The following is a 12,742-nucleotide window of genomic DNA, read 5'->3' on the forward strand; positions in this document are numbered from 1 at the left end:
ATATAGCTGGGATACAGAGTTAATAAAAAAGTAACTAACTTAATAAAAATAAAAATTTAAATTAAAAACAAAAAACAAAAACCAAAACAAAAAATCAGAAGATTTGGGGTCCGGCCTGTCTTAAACTAATATTGTGACTTCAAACATGCTCATTCTCCTCTTTCTCTGGGAACTCAGTTTCCATCTAAAAAAATGAAGGAGCTAAACTGAACCAGGCCTTCAACACTATCAAACTGATGTCTCTTAATAACAAATGTTAACCCTAACTCTCCCTTTAATCTTCTCCTATGATACTAATAGTTAATAGAAAAAAAACCTATCTATGCATTTAATTTTAACTAATACCATTGTAACATCCTAATAACATTAAGGGGAAATAGTAGTAACTTTTAATAAAACAACACACCCTTTACATTTTTTATCTACTTTACATGTTTACATTTATACACACGACTATGTGTATAGTCATTGTACATGTGATAATGCGCGGGTAAGAATACTGCAAAAGTTTGGCCAAAATACTGCTATTTTTCAAATGATGCTATGACTTCTTCAAATGTCAATCAATTTTGGGAACTTTTCAAGACAAGTACCATTCTTCTCCCAGTTTACATAGACACTTGCCTCTTGAGTGGGAATAATTAATATGTATTAAAATCATATAAAATATTTTATGAAGCACAGTTACTTCTTTTTCCAGGAAGGTTTCAAACAGATTTATTCATTTGTTTAGTCATTCATTAAATGCACATTACCACTTAGGTAACCAGTATTCCGTTAGGTAGACAAGGAATTTAAATATGACTAGGATCCTAGGCCTTAGTCAATTTACAGTTCAGTAGAGAAGCCAAGTAGATATACTATTATTATGTTACTAACTTGAGAGAGCTAGGTAATTCCAAACACTTGCTGAGCACTCAATCTGTGTCACGTAGCACATTGTAAAACTTTGGGTGAATTAATTTTTTGTACCTTAAGTGGTAAAAGAGAGGAAATAGGTCCAGAGCCTACCACAGATGTCCTCTAAAAAGACTGAACCCAGCAGGGGATTGAAGCAGATGTGGAGACTCACAGCCAAACTTTGGACAGAGCACAAGGAGTCTTATGGAAGAAGGGGGGTATAAAAGAACGTGGAGGGGACAGGAGCTCTGCAAGGAGACCAACAAAGTCAAAGAAGGCAGGGCCCTGGGGTAGTGCAGAGACTGATGCACCAACCAAGGACCATGCATAGAGAGGACCTAGAACCCCTGCTCAAATGTAGTCCATAGAGAGCTTAGTTTCCATGTGGGTTCCCCAGTACGGGGAGAAGAGAGTATCTGACAAGAACTCGGTTTCCTGTGCCTTGATCACTTCTCCTTTGTAGGACAACATAACCAGCCCACAGAGGAAGAGGGTCCAGGCGGTCCTGATGGTGTCTGATAGGCTAGGGTCAGACAGTAGGGTAGGAGGACTTCATGTATCAGTGGACTAGGGCAAAGGGATAAGGGAGGAAAAGGGAGGGAGGATGGGACCAGCAGAGGATGAGGGAGGGGACTACAATTTGGATACAAAGTGAACAAATTGAAATAATAATAATAATAATAATAATAATAATAATAAATTTAAAATAAACAAAAAACAAAAAAACTATTTGCATACATTATTTTATGAGAATTGCTAGTTTACGAAAAGGTTTTGATGCTTTGTTATGGAAAGACTAGGAATAATTCATTAATTTTAGGCTGTTACTTAGTTATCTTTTTAAATTTGTTATTTTGTTCTCATGTGACTTAGAATTTAAAAAGTTTATTTTCTTTGGGATGACTAATACCGATTATTTCCAGCAGATGGCAGTGTTTGGTGCAAAAATGATGCTTAAGTGCCACTGACGGCTTGGCTGATTCCCCCTCCACACACACACACACACACACACACACACTAGTTGTTTTTTGTTTGTTTTTGTTTTTGTTTTGAGATGCAGTCTTGTGTAGTACAGGTTGCCTTGAACTCGACTATATTTCTGGGATGATCATGAATTTTAAAGGAATAAAGTGGTTGAGTTGTAGTAAAATACATTGTCCTTTATTTTAACATAAATAATATAGATGATGACTGTATTTGCAGTTAGTGCATATAGGGTAAATGTAAGAACATTCTCTACTTTTGTTCTCTTATCCCTAATTTTTCTTTTTTTAAAATTTTTTCCTAATTTTTCTTTTTAAAAGCATGATCTTAATATTTTTCTAATTTATCTTTCCAAAAGAATGTTTGCGTTTACAATATGACTTTATGGTGGTTGATAATTAAAAAAAAATATATATATATATATAAAATTGTGTGAGCATGGTGTATGTGTGTCTGTGTGTGTATAGATCAGAGGACAACTTTGTGGAGTCTAGTGTCTCCTTTTGCCTGTACATGGGTTCTGGAACTCAAGTTTGCTATGCTTATGCAACAAGCATGTGCTGGACCATATCACCAGCTTGGAAAATATATTTTGCTATATGTACTTCTCACCTTTCTAAGGTCAGTTCTGTTTCATAGACATATCACTTGTGAATTTTATTGTTTTAATGCTAGTACAGGCTACCTTCATTTATACTTACCCAAAGTGCATTTTCGGTTGTGAGTGTTTAATTTTACAAATATCACACTGACTTATTATGTAGAATTTTATGTACTTTTGAAAATATCAGAAAGAGTTACAGTGCATGGAAATATGTAAGGATAAAAGTGAGAAAGGAAGTGTCTGAAGGATTTGGGACTACATAAAAAATAATATAGCAGAAAGATGCTGTTTTTGCTGTAAAGCAACAATTTTCTTCCTAGTTGTTTCTTTTACCTTTTCCTCTTTGGTTTTGAGACAGGTTTTTTCTATGTAGCCTTGCCTGCCCTGAAGCTTGGTATATAGACCAGGCTAGCATTGAACTCACAAAGCTTTATCTGTCTTTGCCTTCTGCTAGTTCTTTCATGTAATAAGGTAATACGTTACTAAGTACAAACAAGCTTCAGATGTAAATAAAGGTGCATATCACAATCCCATAAGCTGGACATAAGGTGGCAAAAGCCTATGCAGAATAGACTTCTATATCCTTCTGAGTACTAAACAGCAAAAGGTCAGGTAAAGTTCAGCCATTTGATTTTAGATTTTCATTTCAGGAAAGCAAACCTACAGAGTCATCTTCTGAATGGGAAAATGATTTGGACACTACAGTTGAGACCAGTCGTCAGTGGATTAAGTAAGCACTTTATGAAATTAACTCAAAATACCTTGAGAATTGCAAACATAAATGACAGGTTTTTTTTCCTCTGATTTTGGGTATGAGGGGCACTGGGGATTGAGCCTTGGATCTTGTGCATGCAAGGCAAATGCTCTGTTACTTAGTTGTAGCCTCCTCCTATAAACACCCTTTTGTTATTATTGTTTTGAGATAGTCTCATGTATCTCAGGTTTGCCTTGAAGTTGCTGTACAGCCAAGGATAGTTTAAACTCTGGATTCAGCTGCTTGTTTCTCCCAATGGGTTAAGATACTTATTTTTAAGTTAAGGTATTTTTAGGTATTTTTGTTACTACTGATGGTATTGAGTGACATTTCTTTTCATTCTCTTCTTCTGCCTCCAAACATATCTGTGAAAAGAAAATATGTTTTACATATAATACTAATGTTTATGCTGAAGGAAAAGGAACCTGTGATGTCATAGATACTGTGTCTTCATGTAGACAACATAGGTGGTGGTGGGCAAGATACAACTGTGGAAGTAGGCTTTATGCAATGGATGAAAATCAGAGGGTGACACACTACTAATCCCAAAATGTGGAGGACAGGAACAGGAGAATAGGCCAGCCTGATACCTTACAGGAAGTAGGCAGGAGGAAGAGACAGATAACAAACAAAATGATAGAGTCTGTCTATGTGCTCAGATAGTTTGAGCAAACCCAAGAGTAAGGAAAAGAGTAATTAGCTAGGTAGAAGAAGGTAGGAATGACATGAAAACCTGGAAATAGAATTCTGAAGGGGTTAGTATGATGAGTTAGCAGATATTTAAAAGCAGAATGTCTTTTATTCAGTCTTTGACAATTTCATACATGTAAACAATGGATCTGATCATGCACAGTCCCCCCTTAGGCACCTTAACATGTCCCCATTATTTTTCTTGTTTTCTCATTTTTTTTTGTGTGTGTGTGTGTGCTAATAACCTACTGAGTACAATTAGTGCTGATTCTTAGAATGTTGGTTCATCTTCTTGCTTTAATGTTGTACCGGCAATTGTAGCTGCAGTGATTTTTTTTTTTTGTAATGGATATGTTATGTCCCAAAGATAACATTTCACAGCACTTATTGCTATCTTCTGACTCTTGTATTTTTTCATTTCTCTTCTGTGATGTCTCCTTGAAGGTGAAGATTGATATAAATGTCCCACTTAGGGCTGGACACTCAATAGACAGTTATTCTCAGGATTTTGACTAGTTTTGAATCTCTGGATTGACTGCTGACCACTGTAGTGTCCCGTTTGAGGGAACACTCATCTATGGACTTAAACATAAATATTTAGAAGGCAGTTTAACAGCATGCCATTTAAATCCCTCTCCCTTCATGGCCTGTGACCTCTGGAGATATAATAGGCTTTTGACTAGCTGTATAGCACCAGGCTTAAATTTCGTGTGTAGATACAACCTCAATTCTAATCTAAAAGCAGTTGTTTGTTCCCATAACTAACCTTCATGCCACTCTCTTCCTAGTGGGACATCTTGCCTGGCAGGACAGTATTAGAGCATGCAGGGTTGGCTGCAGGTGTATCTTGAAACTTTTCTCCACTATAAGCTTGCCTAGCACCTTCTGGCACAATGAAAGCTAGTCAGTAGGGAAGAAGTTCGCAGGTTCAAACTTGACAAACTAACAGCTTTGAAATTAGCCATCTCATCAAGGCAAGATGGGAGGATTGTATGGAAATAATGTCTGGCAGAGAGAGTCCATTTCTTTGACAGGACTTTCTTTTCATTTCAGTTATCGTGAGTGCCATTATAGTCTCTGCGTGGTTAATGAAGTAGAAAAGCCTCTGCTTAAATGAGGCTCCCATTGTAGTATCTTCTAAGTTAAAGATCTTTATTATTTAGGGGTTACAGGTCTGCATCTCCATGCCTATCTTATTCTTTTGAGATAGTGTCTCATCCCATATTGTAAGCTGATCTTGAAAGTTGCCACCTTCCTGCATGCTGGGATTATAGGTGTGCATCAGTGCTCCTGTGTTGTATAGTTTTATTTTAAATCCACAGATAGTAATTGTAATTATTTATAGGAGGTAGTGTGACATTTCAGCACGTACATCAGGGTAATTGGAATATCTCTTACCTCAGGTTCATGCTACTTTATTTTCTTGGGAGCATTCAAAATCATCTTTTGATTTTGAAATATACAATCATTTTTGTGAGTCATATGCATCTTATTATGCTGTGGAACATTAGAAGTTATTCATTTTGGTATCTTAGTAAAATAGTGCCAGTCTTTTTATTAACTGGTATTTTTTTAATTGTGTGTAGATTTGTAGGGGGGGATGAGATAGCAAAAAGCATTAGTTTTGGTTTTCAATTTTAAAAAAAGTTTTGATTTTAGAAACAGTAATAGTTGACAGAAAATCCTTGGAGCTTTTGCTCTGCCTCTCACAAAGGTAAAAATCTCAAACTCTTGGCTGAGAAGTCAGTAAGCTTGTGACTCTGAACTGGAGCTCACAGTTCCATGCTCCAAAATTAAGTTTGTGATACTGATTTGTTCCTTATTTTTCCTTGGGCATAGACTAAAAAAATATTCTTTTTACCACAATTCCTGAAGGAACTCAAACCAGCCAAAATCTCAGCATGGGTAAGGGAGAAGCCCATGATATCTTTCCTCTTGCTAAGGAGCTGTTGGTCATTGGTGGCTGCTAGGGGAGGCAGAGTAAGTTTTCTTTAGGGTTGTGTCACCTGAGAGGCTACCCATGCTCCAGTAGATGCACATATAGGCAGCACCAAGTGGACTCAGTGTGACTAGAGAAGAAGAACACATGAAGGTGGGAAAGAAAAATGGTGGAGGAGTTAGGGGAGAAGTTAGAAGGCAGGGAATGGGGGAGGATTTGATCAGAACACATGCATCAAAAATTCTTAAACAAAAACTCATTTATTTATTGTGGCAAACACCTGAAATCCCAGCACTCACCTGGCAGAGGCAGGCGGATCTCTGTGAGTTTGAGCCAGCCTGGTCTACAAAGTGAATCCAGGACAGCTAAGGCTACACAGAGGAACCTTATCTAGAAAAAAAAAAGAATTCTGAAATAAATCTAGGGGTAGTAATATCACGAGCATCCCAAGAATGGACTCAGACTTAGGATTCTTCTGTCTCAGCCTTCCAAGTGTTAGAACTTCAGGAGTGCACAAACATGCCTGTCATCGATGTATTTAGTCTCTGGTCTAAATTTAACTTTAGAAAACAGCTAGAGTGAGTTATAATTTTTAATGTCTATTTTATAGCTCACATATAATCTATTTAGTGTTCAATTAAACAGTGTGAAATCAGTTGTGATTACTGGCACAAATCCTTCACAAATCTGGGCCTGTCAACATTCTGTCACAGGCAGGGAAGGACTCATGAGTGGATCACCCCACCCGAAGATCAATGGGCAAATAATGATATTTCATGAAGCCCCACCTTTCCCTTAGTATCCCTTAGCTGGGGGGATAGAGGTGGCAGAGACATTTTCTTCAGTGATGTAGCCAATGGTATGGAGATCATACTCTCAGTTTTCCTTATACCTCACCCAGGATCCTATATGCAACCTTAATGAACTTCACAACTGAATGAATGAATGAATAAATAAATAAATAAATAAAATTTTTTCTAGAAGAGAAACTAGGTAGGAAGATGAGAGGGAGTCAGTGACAGTACAAAGGAAACAGGAGAGTTTAATGGGGTGAATATGCTAAAATAAATAAGTTTAAAATTCAACATTTCAATAAAACCACAAAACAAAACATTTAAAAGCAAAAAAGAAACTTAATATTTTTTCCTTGAAAAAAAAATTACTGCATTTGTCTTTGTTGCTTTTCTATTGCTGTGAAGAGTCACTGTCACCAAGGCAACAACAACAATAACAAAACATTTAATTTGAGGCTTGCTTTTAGTTCCAGAGGTTCAGTCCATGGGGAACTTGACATCAGGCAGACAGTTATGGAGCTGCAGCAGTAGCCCACAGCTTTGATTGTTTCCTCAAGTTGGAGGCAGATAAGGAGAAACTGGGACTGGCATGGACTTTTAAAACCTCAAAACCATTGGCCAGTGGTGACACACACCTTTATTCTAGCACTTGGGAGGAAGAGGCAGGAGGATTGAGTTTGAGGCCAGCTTGGTCTACAAAGTGATTCCAGATAGCCAAGGCTACACAGAGAAAACCAAGTCTTGGAAGACACAAATTAACAAACAAACAAAAAACAAAAACAAAAAGCCCCACAACTCAAAGCCCACTCCTAGTGACACACCTCTTCTAACAAGGTGACACTTTTTCCTACCACCAACTAAGGACTAAGCATTCAACTATATGGGCCTGTGAGGGGAATTCGTATTCAAACCACTACAGGCCATCTATTTTTATTTATTTTTGTAGTATGTTTGTGCATATGATCGTGTGTGTGTGTGTGTGTGTGTGTGTGTGTGGTGTACAGAGACACGGGGAGACAAGGAGGGGAGGAGGGAGGGAGGAAGAGGGGAGAGATTGAGAAATTCAAAGGACAACTTGAAGGAGCCAGTTCCTTCCTTCAACCATGGGTCCCAGGGATCAAACCCAAGCTGTCAGTCTTGGTGGCAGGCACATTTACCTGCTGAGCCACCTTGCCAACCCTAACTTCTTTTTTCTTTCTGAAAATTTCTAGAGTCATAAACTCCTTTTTTCTGATACTTTTCTTGTGTGGACTGGTGGTCTTCCTCAACTTAAAGAGGATCTACAGAGATATTGTCAAATATAAGCGTACAAATATTTCTGTAAGTAAAACTTCACATTTTGTTTCCACTTGATATATATTCAGCTTAGTTATCAGTTATCCAATTTCTGAACCTTGACTAGAACACATTTCTGCTGTCTAGCAATTTTATATATTATATCAGTGGTTCTGAACCTTTGTAATGCTGCAACTTTTTAATACACTACCTCAGGTTGTGATGGCCCCGAACCATAAAATTATTTTTATAGCTACTTCATAACTGTGATTTCACTCCTGTTAAAATCATAATGCACATCTTTGTGTTTTCCAATGGTCTTAGGCGACCTCTATGAAAGGTTCATTCTCTCTCACAGGGATCATGACCCATAGGCTGAGAACCACTGAATTATACAATCAGAAAGTATAGAGTTGCATAGATTTGTTCAATGTGCCCGTTTACTGCCAAATGTGATGGCACACGCTTGTGATCCCAGCACTTGAGGAAGGCAGAGGCAGGTGGATCACTGTGAGTTTGAGGCCAGCCTGGTCTCGAAAGTGAGTCCAGGACAGTCAACAAGGCTACACAGAGAAACAATGTCTGGAAAAACAACAACAACAAAAGAAGTGCAAGTTTATTGAAAGAATTGTTTCCCATTAACTGTGACTATATTTTGTGTTTCTGATGACTAAAAATACCATTTTAAGAAACTCTTAATTGCCTTGAAACATCAGATAGACATACCAAACTTTGAAAGGTATTATGATTTATGTTATGCTGTATTTACTGTTTTGATTCTTGTGTATGTTTGCATATTGATGAATTTTAAATTTCTATGAACCTGTTGAGTTCCTTGGGTTAAATCATTTTGCTTTAAGAAAAAATACTACAAACTGTGTGCTTTATATAATTAACACACTCTTCTAATGCAAAACATAAATTAAGAGAGTGATTTATTCATGTAGGCTCAGATAGCATCCAGAAATTCATAGCCATTACTTTCTAGTTAGTCTGACTTGTGTGAAAAATTCCATATCACATAACTTGTCATATTAACTAACATGTTTACTAAAGAATTTCTTACATGCAGGTATTTGAATGGTGGCAGTTTGAATGGACCTGGAATCATAAGTATGTTTTCAGGCTCCCAGAGCATGGAATGTTGCTGTCAGTCTTTCTCGGTCAAGGAACACGCATTTTCATAATGACTTTTTGTTGTTTATGTAAGTACACTTAGTTATACCTTAATATTTGTAGTGAACTGTTAACATGTGTTAGGCTTTGATTCTTAAGTACAAAATTATTTTGAAGGCTGTACTCTTAATTTTAGGAAAATTCATGTTCTTTTCAAATTCTAGATGCGAGTTTGAGAATGTTCCTATATCAGGAACTTTCCATAGCTTCTTCAGGTCTAAATAATTTGTTTTAAAACTCCAGCACAGCCAAGTTTAGTGGCACATTCTTGTAATCCCAGCACTCTGGGAGGTAGAGGCAAGTGGATCACTGAGTTTAAGGCCAGCCTGGCCTACAAAGCGAATCCATGACAGCCAAGGCTATACAGAGAAACCTGTCCTGAAAACAAAAACAAAAAACTCCAGCACAGACATGCATGGTGGAGCACACCTTTAATCCCAGCACTCTGGAGACAGACACAGACAGATCTCTGAATTTTAGGCTAGCCTGGTCTACATAGTGAGAGAGTTCTATGTCAGACAGAACTCCATAGTCAGACTCTGTATCAAAATAACCAATCAAAAACAAACCAACCAACCAACCAAAAAAAAAAAAAAAAAAAAAAAAAAAAAAAAAAAGAAAAAAAGAACCCAAAACTCTAGCAAATATTTCTTATCTTGTAAGACAGATGCATTTTCGAAAATTGACACAGGAGTAGAATCACATTTTCAGTTGTCTGAGGGAACACCTGAAATAAAGGCTAACATTTTGAGATCTCATTGCAAGCTTAAGTTCAGGGTTTTGATTTTCCTGTTTCTTCTCATTTAGTCTATTCTCTTCACCCGCTTCCCTTTTCCCCTCCCCCTTCCTGCCTTCTCCTCCTCTTTCTCTCCCCCCTCTTTCTATTCTCTCTTTTTTGAGACAAGAGTTCTCACTGGCCTGGAACTTGCCAAGTAAACTAGGCTAGTCAACCAATAACCCTAGAGAGCCCTCTATCTGCCTCCTTAGAGCTGGGCCAAGAAGTGCACCACCATGTCCAGATTTTTAGCATTGTTTCTTGGTATTGAACTCTGGTCTTTCTTTGTACTCGCAAGGTAAGCAAATTGCAGACTGAACTATGGCCTCAGCCCACATGTGTGGGTCTTTAAGTGTGTAAATGGAATGGTATTCTTAGTTTTATTTTTTCATCTTTCTTTTAATATTTACTTGCTTACTTATATAGAGTTTCATTTCACTGAGGATGAAATTGAACCTTTTATCCTCTTTCTTCTTCCTCCTAAGTGATGATACTATAAATAGGTATGAGTCCCCACACTCAGTTCATGACACTCTGGGGATCAAACCCAGGACTTAGTGCCTTCTAGGCAAGTACTCTACTAACTGAGCTTTGTCCCCAGGTTTCTCTTTTATTTCTGAGACAGGACCTCATGTAGCACTTACTAGTCTAGAGCTCTTTATGTCAGCGAGGCTGGCCATGTTCTGCTGATCCCCCTACCTTCCCTTCCCAAATTCTGGGATTACAAGTGTTTGCTACCATTCCCAACTGTGGAAGTGCATCTTTAGTAATCAGTATTACAATGACCAATGGATATGTGCTGTCTTAATTTATGAGCTAAATGGAGCTTGTCCTTGTTGGATAGCCAGAGTAATGATTTTGTAAGCAAAGTTGCTGCAGAACATGGCTTATTAGATGTTTCAGAGGTCAATGATAATTTCAAAAGTCTAATTTGAAGGCACTTATTTTCCTGAAATTGTTACTTCATTTTTTTATTTCTCACTTTGACAAAATACAGAGAAAATACATTTTTGAGGGAAAATAATTTGTTATTCTTGCAATGGATATTGGAATAGGGAAGGAAGACACAATATATCATTTTGATCTAGTGAAATTAAAGACTGATTCAACTATAAAACTTTCATATACCTTTAACTGAAAATAAAACCTTTTTATTTAAGAAATCATCAGGGGGCTGGAGAGATGGTTCAGCTTTTGAAGGCTAGGCTCACAAGCAAATATATAAGAAATTGTCAGGAAAGTTGATAACTGAATATTATTTGATTGAAACATAACTTTAGTACTTCCCTTAGAATATTTCCTTGTGTATTGTTTTATATAATGCTTTAATTGGGTAATGCTTAAATTGTAAGAAAATTTGCTATTCTCATGCAGCTCCTATTTTGTTTTTCTGCCTTTAGTTCTGGCCGGCCTTGGTTTTCTTACACCTGCTGATCAACATGTTTTAGTGAATTATGGTTCTGCCCTGTGGCTCTTATTGGAAATCCCTGCTGGATATATGTCTGCCAAAATGTACAAGAGTAAGCATTACTACTGTCATTATTCCAAAAAGTAGGTGTGTTAAATGTAGGACTTAAAAGATCATAAAGAAAAAAAAAATCAGTAAAACATTGCAAGGAATTTTAGCCAAAATACTCAGCTGTAATTTTATTCTGATTACTCTACAGTGTTAGTAAATTGATCTAAATCAATATATTTCATTAACTTTTTTTTTTCTTCCTTAGCATTTAAAGGTGTGAACTGGAAGATGCATTTTTGGCTGACAGCATTTTTATTTCCTGGGTTAGTATCTCATATTCATTTCTCTCTATACAACTATGTTCTTTTGTAAGTTTCATCTTGGAAAAAAAAACATATTATACACTATAATGAAGAGTAGGAAGGAGTTGAATGGCCACTATGTTTCTTGTAGCTGCAGTGTTCCCTTACTTTTTTGTCTGCATTCTTTCTATCTTTGGCATTTTAACTCTAGCACAAAGAGATGGCAGTCTTACTGTTACACGTTCCATTTTGATCTTTGTGTTTAAAGCAGATTCTGTCAATAGTTATCATAGGTAAGCATCTTGCATTACACGTCATACTGTAGTGACAATTTATACATGGCATTTTGTTATTTTCCTTGTTGCTCTCTTCAGTGATGATTTTTTCCTGTCTCTCCTTGTCACTGCAGCATTACTTGTGACAGTTAGTTGTAGGTTTATTCATAGTCAATATGGAGGTGGGGCTGTTGCCATGCAGTAGCTATGAGAGTAGTTTATTCAGTTCCTTCAGTTCCTCTCTCTCTCTCTCTCTCTGTGTGTGTGTGTGTGTGTGTGTGTGTGTGTGTGTGTGTGTGTGCAACTGAGAGTCCCTTTATGCCTTATCCAGTTCTCTTCTCATAGAGAGATTAGGAAGGAAGATGGGGGGGGGGGTGATGGCTGTTCTCTGAAGTCTCTTTCTGTCATCTCATGACACTAATCTCATGGGGTACCACACTCACAACTATATCTAAACCTAATTATGTCTCAGAAGGCCCATCTACAAATAGAATGTTGGTGGCTAGGACTTTTAATGTATCAATTTGGGAGAACATAATTCAGCCCACATCACATATCTTAATGCCAAGGAAAAATAATCTTTGATGTGTTTTCAAAGGCAGTCTTATTTGTAGATAAAATAATATTGTATTGTATCTTAATTGCATCTTGGTGCTATAATTCTGATTTACTTAGGAAAAAATTCATCTCTTTAACTCTACTGTTATACTGCAACAGAATAGGTGCTCATATACTGAAAGTATTATAGAGCAGATATCAGTAAAGTGTACAGTATGTCCTGACTAGTGGTAGAATGAGTGCAAATACTTTAATAA

General features: G+C 37.0%; 1 protein-coding gene across 1 annotated transcript in view; it reads left to right on the top strand.

The window, feature by feature from the left end:
- Positions 1–12,742, top strand: part of LOC110542271 (transmembrane 9 superfamily member 2-like) — a 92,973-nt gene that overhangs the window by 30,865 nt on the left and 49,366 nt on the right. Inside the window, exons 8-12 of the mRNA XM_060374675.1 lie at positions 3,139–3,218; positions 7,877–7,985; positions 9,013–9,145; positions 11,292–11,411; positions 11,616–11,673. Coding sequence (XP_060230658.1) covers positions 3,139–3,218; positions 7,877–7,985; positions 9,013–9,145; positions 11,292–11,411; positions 11,616–11,673 — 500 coding nt within the window. The remainder of the gene's footprint in view (positions 1–3,138; positions 3,219–7,876; positions 7,986–9,012; positions 9,146–11,291; positions 11,412–11,615; positions 11,674–12,742) is intronic.

This window comes from Meriones unguiculatus, chromosome X (assembly GCF_030254825.1).
Source record: "Meriones unguiculatus strain TT.TT164.6M chromosome X, Bangor_MerUng_6.1, whole genome shotgun sequence".
In the NCBI taxonomy this organism is placed as follows: domain Eukaryota; kingdom Metazoa; phylum Chordata; class Mammalia; order Rodentia; family Muridae; genus Meriones; species Meriones unguiculatus.